A 10385-nucleotide genomic window follows, 5' to 3' on the forward strand; every position below is an offset into this window, starting at 1 on the left:
CGGGTTGAACATTACCTGTATACGGGTTGAACATTACCTGTATACGGGTTGAACATTACCTGTATACGGGTTGAACATTACCTCTATACAGGTTGAACATTACCTGTATACGGGTTGAACATTACCTGTATACGGGATGAACATTACCTGTATACGGGTTGAACATTACCTGTATACGGGATGAACTTTACCTGTATACGGGTTGAACATTACCTGTATATGGGTTGAACATTACCTGTATATGGGTTGAACATTACCTGTATACGGGTTGAACATTACCTGTATACGGGTTGAACATTACCTGTAGGTTGAACATTACCTCTATACGGGTTGAACATTACCTGTATACGGGTTGAACATTACCTGTATACGGGTGGAACATTACCTGTATACGGGTTGAACATTACCTGTATACGGGTTGAACATTACCTGTATACGGGTTGAACATTACCTGTATACGGGTTGAACATTACCTGTATACGGGTTGAACATTACCTGTATACGGGATGAACATTACCTGTATACGGGTTGAACATTACCAGAGGTCTGGCTCTGTTTTTCACAGCTCTGTATGGGGTTTTTGACGGACAGCCGTTTTGAATTTGAGCACCAGGCGTGACAAGAATTTCCCCCCCATCCCTCCCTAATGGGGCAACTTCTGCACATGTGTTTCGTTCTGACTGAGGGGACTGAGGGGACTGCAGTAAATAAACAGGACTCCATAAACACTACATCACCAAAAGCTGGTCCAACATTTCATTCTAAATCATGGAAAGGCTTTCCCCAAACTGTTGGAATCACAGAATCATCTAGAATGTCATTGTATGCTGTAGCGTTAAGATTTCCCTTCACTGGAACTAAGGGACCTGAACCATGAAAAACAGCCCCAGGCCATTATTCCTCCTCCACCAAACTTTACAGTTGACACTATGCATTGGGGCAGGTAACGTTCTCCTGGCATCCGCCAAACCCAGATTTGTCCGTCAGACTGCCAGATGGTGAAGTGTGATTCATCACATCATTCATCACTTCAACGCGTTTCCACTGCTCCAGAGTCCAATGAGCTTTACACCACTCCAGCCGACGCTTGGCATTGCGCATGGTGATCTTAGGCTTGTGAGCGGCTGCTCGGCCATGGAAACCCATTTCATGAACCTCCAGACAAACAGTTCTTGTGCTGACGTTGCTTCCAGAGGCAGTTTGTAACTCTGTAGTGAGTGATGCAACCGAGGACAGACGATTTTTATGCGCTATGCAATTCAGCACTCGGCGGGTCCTGTTCTGTGAGCTTGTGTGGCCTACCACTTACCTGCTGAGCCGTTGTTGCTCCTAGACGTTTCCACTTCACAATAACAGCACTTACAGTTGACCGGGGAAAATCTAGCAGGGTAGAAATTTGACGAACTGACTTGTTGGAAAGGTGACATCCTCTGACGGTGCCACGTTGAAAGTCACTGAGCTCTTCAGTACGGGCCATTCTACTGCCAATGTTTGTCTGTGGAGATTGCAATGCTGTGTGCTCGATTTTATACACCTATCAGCAAAGGGTGTGGCTGAAATAGCCGGATCCACTTTGAAGAGGTGTCCACATACTTTTGTATATATAACATATTTCGAAAGAAGAGACGTATTGGATTATAATAAAGCTCCAGACGAGCTTCATTGCCATACAACTCTCCTTCCGTGGCCTCCAACTGCTCTTAAACGCTAGTAAAACTAAATGCATGCTCTTCAACCGATCGCTTCCCGCACCTGCCCGCCCGTCCAGCATCACTACGCTGGACGGTTCTGACTTAGAATATGTGGACAACTACAAATACCTGGGTGTCTGGCTAGACTGTAAACTCTCCTTCCAGACTCACATCAAGCATCTCCAATCCAAAATTAAATCTAGAATTGGCTTCCTATTTCGCAAGAAAGCATCCTTCACTCATGCTGCCAAACATACCCTCGTTAAACTGACTATCCTACCGATCCTCGACTTCGGTGATGTCATCTACAAAATAGCCTCCAACACTCTACTCAACAAGCTGGATGCAGTCTATCACAGTGCCATCCGTTTTGTCACCAAAGCCCCATATACTACCCACCACTGCGACCTGTACGCTCTCGTTGGCTGGCCCTCGTTACATATTCGTCGCCAAACCCATTGGCTCCAGGTCATCTACTAGGTAAAGCCCCCCCTTATCTCAGCTCGCTGGTCACCATAGCAGCACCCACCCGTAGCACGCGCTCCAGCAGGTATATCTCTCTGGTCACCCCCGAAGCCAACTCCTCCTTTGGTCGTCTTTCCTTCCAGTTCTCTGCTGCCAATGACTGGAACGAACTACAAAAATCTCTGAAACTGGAAACACTTGTCTCCCTCACTAGCTTTAAGCACCAGTTGTCAGAGCAGCTCACAGATCACTGCACCTGTACATAGCCCATCTATAATTTAGCCCAAACTACTACCTCTTCCCCTACTGTATTTATTTATTTATTTTGTTCCTTTGCACCCCATTATTTCTATTTCTACTTTGCACTTTCTTCCACTACAAATCTACCATTCCAGTGTTTTACTTGCTATATTGTATTTACTTTGCCACCATGGCCTTTTTTTGCCTTTACCTCCCTTATCTCACCTCATTTGCTCACATTGTATATAGACTTATTTTTCTACTGTATTATTGACTGTATGTTTGTTTTACTCCATGTGTAACTCTGTGTTGTTGTATGTTGTCCAACTGCTTTGCTTTATCTTGGCCAGGTCGCAGTTGTAAATGAGAACTTGTTCTCAACTGGCCTACCTGGTTAAATAAAGGTGAAATAAAATAAAATAAAAATAATAATAAATACCGCAATAAGCCGCAACTTTTTTCCCACGCTTTGAACCTCGCGGCTTAAACAATGACGCGGCTAATATATGGATTTTGAAATGAAAGTGACGAGAGCGACAATGAAAACGATCCAATATCGGATGAAGCAATTCTGAGGCTATTCCACTCCGACACCAAAGGAGATGGTTTCAGTGCACAGGAGAAGGAAGATATTGACCAATGACTTTCTTGGTAGGCTACTGTTTACTGCTAATTTTGTATTTTTTGTTACAAGCCGTGTTTCGTTAAAGCCTGTGTGAAGTTAATTTGTTTCAATGTACCGGTAGGCACCTGCGGCTTATAGACATGTGCGGCTTATTTATGTTCAAAATAATATATATATTTTTTAAATTCAGCGGGTGCGGCTTATATTCAGGTGCGCTCAATAGTCCGGAAATTACGGTAAATACAAGCAAGCCAATCATCCGCGTGTATAAATGTGCACTTCACATTTCCATATCCTAAAACTTCACCAGATGTCATGGAGTCATACCCTGGGTTGTTCTGAACAGAATGAGCCTGTGTTTGTACAGTTACCAAATGACATGGAGTCATACCCTGGATTGTTCTGAACAGAATGAGCCTGTGTTTGTCTACTGTGAAGAAAACTAGCTAGTCACGTTGGCGATATAACAGACTTTCAAATGATGCCCGCCTGACCCGGACTGTGATTTATAACGGGATGTATTTTGGATCGCGTGTAAACAACTACCGGTGTGTTCGCTCTAGTTCATAAAACGGCCCAGCGAGGAGAGATCAACAAGACAACTTGTAGTAGAAGATGACTTGACTCCTTGAGTCATAAAAGTGCATTGAAATAACTAAGGAACTGCGACATCAGTTAGTCCTCTCACTCAAATCCCTCGTCATGAATATTCTTCAAATGTTACTGAATCTGTATCCAGAGTATCTTCAGTTGTCGTTATCAACAAATGCTGTGAAAAGTAGAGTAAATATAAAATACCTATAAAAAATCAACTGTGCAATGGATTCCGTCTTGTCAGGGGAACGAACCGTTGTCCTCACCTTTAGTCTGATCGTCTCACCAATCGTCTCCAGACTAGTTCCCTTTTAGTTACTAACACTGTGATGAGTTTCATATGTCTCCTGTAGAAACGTTTACATTTGGCCCTATCCCATATAGGACTCACGAGTGTAAAGGTTTAATCCACGAAGGGGAAATTGGTTAGTCAATTATTAGTATTATTATTCTATTTTTGTAAACTTTATTTATCCAGGCGAGTCAATTAAAAACAAATTCTTATTTCCAACGACGGCCTGGCATCAGCGTGAACAAACAGTCAAGAAACATTAACTATAAAAATAGAAAAAAACTGATTTCACTGCCCAGCAACAACAATAACTACTAAATATGTGTATGTGACCAATAACATTTGATCTGATCGTCAGCCGTCCCAGACGTAATAATCTGATCGTCAGCCGTCCCAGATGTAATAATCTGATCGTCAGCCGTCCCAGATGTAATAATCTGATCGTCAGCGGTCCAGACGTAATAATCTGATCGTCAGCCGTCCCAGATGTAATAATCTGATCGTCAGCCGTCCCAGATGTAATAATCTGATCGTCAGCCGTCCCAGACGTAATAATCTGATCGTCAGCCGTCCCAGATGTAATAATCTGATCGTCAGCCGTCCCAGACGTAATAATCTGATCGTCAGCCGTCCCAGACGTAATAATCTGATCGTCAGCCATCCCAGATGTAATAATCTGATCGTCAGCGGTCCAGACGTAATAATCTGATCGTCAGCCGTCCCAGATGTAATAATCTGATCGTCAGCCGTCCCAGATGTAATAATCTGATCGTCAGCCGTCCCAGACGTAATAATCTGATCGTCAGCCGTCCCAGATGTAATAATCTGATCGTCAGCCGTCCCAGACGTAATAATCTGATCGTCAGCCGTCCAGACGTAATAATCTGATCGTCAGCCATCCCAGATGTAATAATCTGATCGTCAGCGGTCCAGACGTATTAATCTGATCGTCAGCCGTCCCAGATGTAATAATCTGATCGTCAGCCGTCCCAGACGTAATAATCTGATCGTCAGCCGTCCAGATGTAATAATCTGATCGTCAGCCGTCCCAGATGTAATAATCTGATCGTCAGCGGTCCAGACGTAATATTCTGATCGTCAGCCGTCCCAGATGTAATAATCTGATCGTCAGCCGTCCCAGATGTAATAATCTGATCGTCAGCCGTCCCAGATGTAATAATCTGATCGTCAGCCGTCCCAGACGTAATAATCTGATCGTCGGCCGTCCCAGACGTAATAATCTGATCGTCGGCGGTCCCAGATGTAATAATCTGATCGTCAGCCGTCCCAGATGTAATAACTGATCGTCAGCCGTCCCAGATGTAATAATCTGATCGTCAGCCGTCCCAGACGTAATAATCTGATCGTCAGCCGTCCCAGACGTAATAATCTGATCGTCGGCCGTCCCAGATGTAATAATCTGATCGTCAGCCGTCCAGATTACTTGTTAGATATTAATGCACTGTTAACCATGTGTATGTGATCAATAACATTTGATTTGATTTAGTGGAGAAGATTACCACCTGTCAGACAGCATACAGAGAGACTAGTTAGAGGAGAGGAATAGTCTACCACTGCTAGCATCTTGTGTACTGTTTAGAACTGTGTTTTCCCTCCAATTGCATTTTTGGCAAATGTTTGAAAATGAGGTTTTATTAGCTGCTTCATTACAGGAGTTCCATGCTGAATAATAGGTTATAGCCTTTTGACTGGAAGATGACAGGCTTGCTATTGCTCATTAAACTCTTAATGAAAAATTGTCTGTTCCTTGTATGCATGCATTGTGCTTTCATTTGGTCACGTCATTTTACCGTTTGGAAAAAAATGTGACCAGTAATGAGGGTGGGTTAGTCGGCAGCCAAATGGGCTGAAATGTGTATCCCTATTTCCAGTACCTAATAAACAATATATAAATATAATAATATATAATATATAAATATAATAATATATAAATATAATATATAAATATAATAATATATAAATATAATAATATAATATATAATTATAATAATATAATATATAAATATAAATATAATAATATATAATATATAAACATAATAATATATAAATCTAATAATATATAATATATAAACATAATAATATATAAATATAATAATATATAAATATAATAATATATAATATATAAATATAATAATATATAAATATAATAATATAATAATATATAAATATAATAATATAAATATAATAATATATAATATATAAATATAATAATATAATATATAAATATAATAATATATAAATATAATAATATATAATATATAAATATAATAATATATAAATATAATAATCTATTATATATAAATATAATAATATAATATATAAATATAATAATATATAAATATAATAATATAATATATAAATATAATAATATATAAATATATAAATATAATATATAAATATAATAATATATAAATATAATAATATAATAATATATAAATATAATAATATATAATATATAAATATAATAATATATAATATATAAATATAATAATATATAAATATAATATATAAATATAATAATATATAAATATAATAATATAATAATATAATAATATATATTATATAAATATAATAATATATAATATATAAAAATATAATAATATATAAATATAATATATAAATATAATAATATATAAATATAATAATATAATCTATAATTATAATAATATAATATATAAATATAATAATATATAAATATAATAATATAATAATATAAATATAATATATAAATATAATAATATATAAATATAATAATATAATATATAATTATAATAATATAATATATAAATATAATAATATAATATATAAATATAATAATATATAAATATAATATATAAATATAATATATAAATATAATAATATATAAATATAATAATATATAAATATAATAATATAATATATAAATATAATAATATAAATATAATATATAAATAGAATAATATAATATATAAATATAATAATATCATATATAAATATAATAATATAAATATAATATATAAATAGAATAATATAATATATAAATAGAATAATATAATATATAAATATAATAATATCATATATAAATATAATAATATAATATATAAATATAATAATATAATAATATATAAATATAATAACATATATAAATATAATAATATCATATATAAATATAATAATATATAAATATAATAATATTTAAATATAACTATAATAATATAATATATAAATGAATAATATAATAATATCATATATAAATAGAATAATATAATCTAGTAATAATTGTACCTAGCGTGCTGGAGGAGTCCTCCCCGTGTCCTGACTCAGAGATGGAGGTCATGACGGTGTTGGGAGTGAACCCCGTGGTGGTGGAGAGGCTGGCGCCGCTGCTCTCCGGGCCGGGCAGACGGGCCTGCTGACGCTCGGCGTTGATGGAGTTCCGGTTCTTCTCTGGGCCTGCGGGGGCACTGTTGCTTCCCCCTAGGATGCCGATGGAGGAGGTCCACGACATAGAGGTGTCTCCAACGGGGAAATTTTTCACCGTGTGGCCCTCGTGGTCCTCGATGTAGGAGGAGGAGGAGTAGTCGGGGTAAGGGCTGACTTTAGGACCCCTGCGGCTGTGAGACAGGTTCCTGTTAGAGGCAAGTAGATGGAAGGTGGTTAAACAGTCATATAAGCAGCTCTACTTTATGTTGATGTGTATTAAAGGGATAGTTCGGGATTCTGGCAATAAAAACCCTTTCTTTATCTGCTTCCCCAGAGTCAGATCATATCAAATCAAAGTTTTAAACCATGTTTATGTCTCTGGGTCCAGTATGAAGGAAGGTACAAAGTAGTTTTGCAAGCCGATGCTAACAAGCATTAGCTCAATAACTATTTGCGCTAACGCCAGTTAGCAAATTCCTTCAAACTGAACGCTGCCATAAAAATGGTATCCACGAGTTCATCTGCCTCTGGGGAAGTAGATAAAGGGCATATCCCAAAATCCAGACCTATCCCTTTAACTAGCTGAGATGTGATTATACAGTAAGGCCTACATGCTACAGTAAGGCCTACATGCTACGTAGCTACACAACTAGCTGAGAGATGTGATTATACCGTAAGGCCTACATGCTACGTAGCTACACAACTAGCTGAGATGTGATTATACAGTAAAGCCTACATGCTACAGTAAGGTCTACATGCTACGTAGCTACACAACTAGCTGAGAGATGTGATTATACAGTAAGGCCTACATGCTACAGTAAGGCCTACATGCTACAGTAAGGCCTACATGCTACGTAGCTACACAACTAGCTGAGAGATGTGATTATACAGTAAGGCCTACATGCTACCGTAAGGCCTACATGCTACAGTAAGGCCTACATGCTACGTAGCTACACAACTAGCTGAGATGTGATTATACAGTAAGGCCTACATGCTACAGTAAGGCCTACATGCTACCGTAAGGCCTACATGCTACAGTAAGGCCTACATGCTACGTAGCTACACAACTAGCTGAGAGATGTGATTATACAGTAAGGCCTACATGCTACAGTAAGGCCTACATGCTACGTAGCTACACAACTAGCTGAGAGATGTGATTATACAGTAAGGCCTACATGCTACAGTAAGGCCTACATGCTACAGTAAGGCCTACATGCTACAGTAAGGCCTACATGCTACAGTAAGGTCTACATGCTACGTAGCTACACAACTAGCTGAGAGACGTGATTATACAGTAAGGCCTACATGCTACAGTAAGGCCTACATGCTACGTAGCTACACAACTAGCTGAGAGATGTGATTATACAGTAAGGCCTACATGCTACAGTAAGGCCTACATGCTACAGTAAGGCCTACATGCTACCGTAAGGCCTACATGCTACAGTAAGGCCTACATGCTACGTAGCTACACAACTAGCTGAGAGATGTGATTATACAGTAAGGCCTACATGCTACAGTAAGGCATACATGCTACGTAGCTACACAACTAGCTGAGATGTGATTATACAGTAAGGCCTACATGCTACAGTAAGGCCTACATGCTACATAGCTACACAACTAGTTGAGAGATGTGATTATACAGTAAGGCCTACATGCTACAGTAAGGCCTACATGCTACAGTAAGGCCTACATGCTACCGTAAGGCCTACATGCTACAGTAAGGCCTACATGCTACGTAGCTACACAACTAGCTGAGAGATGTGATTATACAGTAAGGCCTACATGCTACAGTAAGGCCTACATGCTACGTAGCTACACAACTAGCTGAGAGATGTGATTATACAGTAAGGCCTACATGCTACAGTAAGGCATACATGCTACGTAGCTACACAACTAGCTGAGATGTGATTATACAGTAAGGCCTACATGCTACAGTAAGGCCTACATGCTACATAGCTACACAACTAGTTGAGAGATGTGATTATACAGTAAGGCCTACATGCTACAGTAAGGCCTACATGCTACAGTAAGGCCTACATGCTACCGTAAGGCCTACATGCTACAGTAAGGCCTACATGCTACGTAGCTACACAACTAGCTGAGAGATGTGATTATACAGTAAGGCCTACATGCTACAGTAAGGCCTACATGCTACGTAGCTACACAACTAGCTGAGATGTGATTATACAGTAAGGCCTACATGCTACAGTAAGGCCTACATGCTACGTAGCTACACAACTAGTTGAGAGATGTTATTATACAGTAAGGCCTACATGCTACAGTAAGGCCTACATGCTACAGTAAGGCCTACATGCTACCGTAAGGCCTACATGCTACAGTAAGGCCTACATGCTACGTAGCTACACAACTAGCTGAGAGATGTGATTATACAGTAAGGCCTACATGCTACAGTAAGGCCTACATGCTACGTAGCTACACAACTAGCTGAGATGTGATTATACAGTAAGGCCTACATGCTACAGTAAGGCCTACATGCTACGTAGCTACACAACTAGCTGAGAGATGTGATTATACAGTAAGGCCTACATGCTACAGTAAGGCCTACATGCTACAGTAAGGCCTACATGCTACAGTAAGGTCTACATGCTACGTAGCTACACAACTAGCTGAGAGACGTGATTATACAGTAAGGCCTACATGCTACAGTAAGGCCTACATGCTACAGTAAGGCCTACATGCTACGTAGCTACACAACTAGCTGAGAGATGTGATTATACAGTAAGGCCTACATGCTACAGTAAGGCCTACATGCTACGTAGCTACACAACTAGCTGAGAGATGTGATTATACAGTAAGGTCTACATGCTACAGTAAGGTCTACATGCTACAGTAAGGCCTACATGCTACAGTAAGGTCTACATGCTACAGTAAGGCCTACATGCTACAGTAAGGCCTACATGCTACAGTAAGGCCTACATGCTACAGTAAGGTCTACATGCTACAGTAAGGCCTACATGCTACAGTAAGGCCTACATGCTACGTAGCTACACAACTAGCTGAGAGATGTGATTATACAGTAAGGCCTACATGCTAC

At 38.6% G+C, this 10385-nt stretch overlaps 1 protein-coding gene across 1 annotated transcript in view; it reads right to left on the bottom strand.

Annotated features, from left to right (window-relative positions):
* Positions 1-10385, bottom strand: part of LOC106592342 (bone morphogenetic protein receptor type-2) — a 121475-nt gene that overhangs the window by 13380 nt on the left and 97710 nt on the right. Inside the window, exon 10 of the mRNA XM_045707800.1 lies at positions 7193-7536. Coding sequence (XP_045563756.1) covers positions 7193-7536 — 344 coding nt within the window. The remainder of the gene's footprint in view (positions 1-7192; positions 7537-10385) is intronic.

Source organism: Salmo salar, chromosome ssa25 (assembly GCF_905237065.1).
Source record: "Salmo salar chromosome ssa25, Ssal_v3.1, whole genome shotgun sequence".
Lineage (NCBI taxonomy): Eukaryota > Metazoa > Chordata > Actinopteri > Salmoniformes > Salmonidae > Salmo > Salmo salar.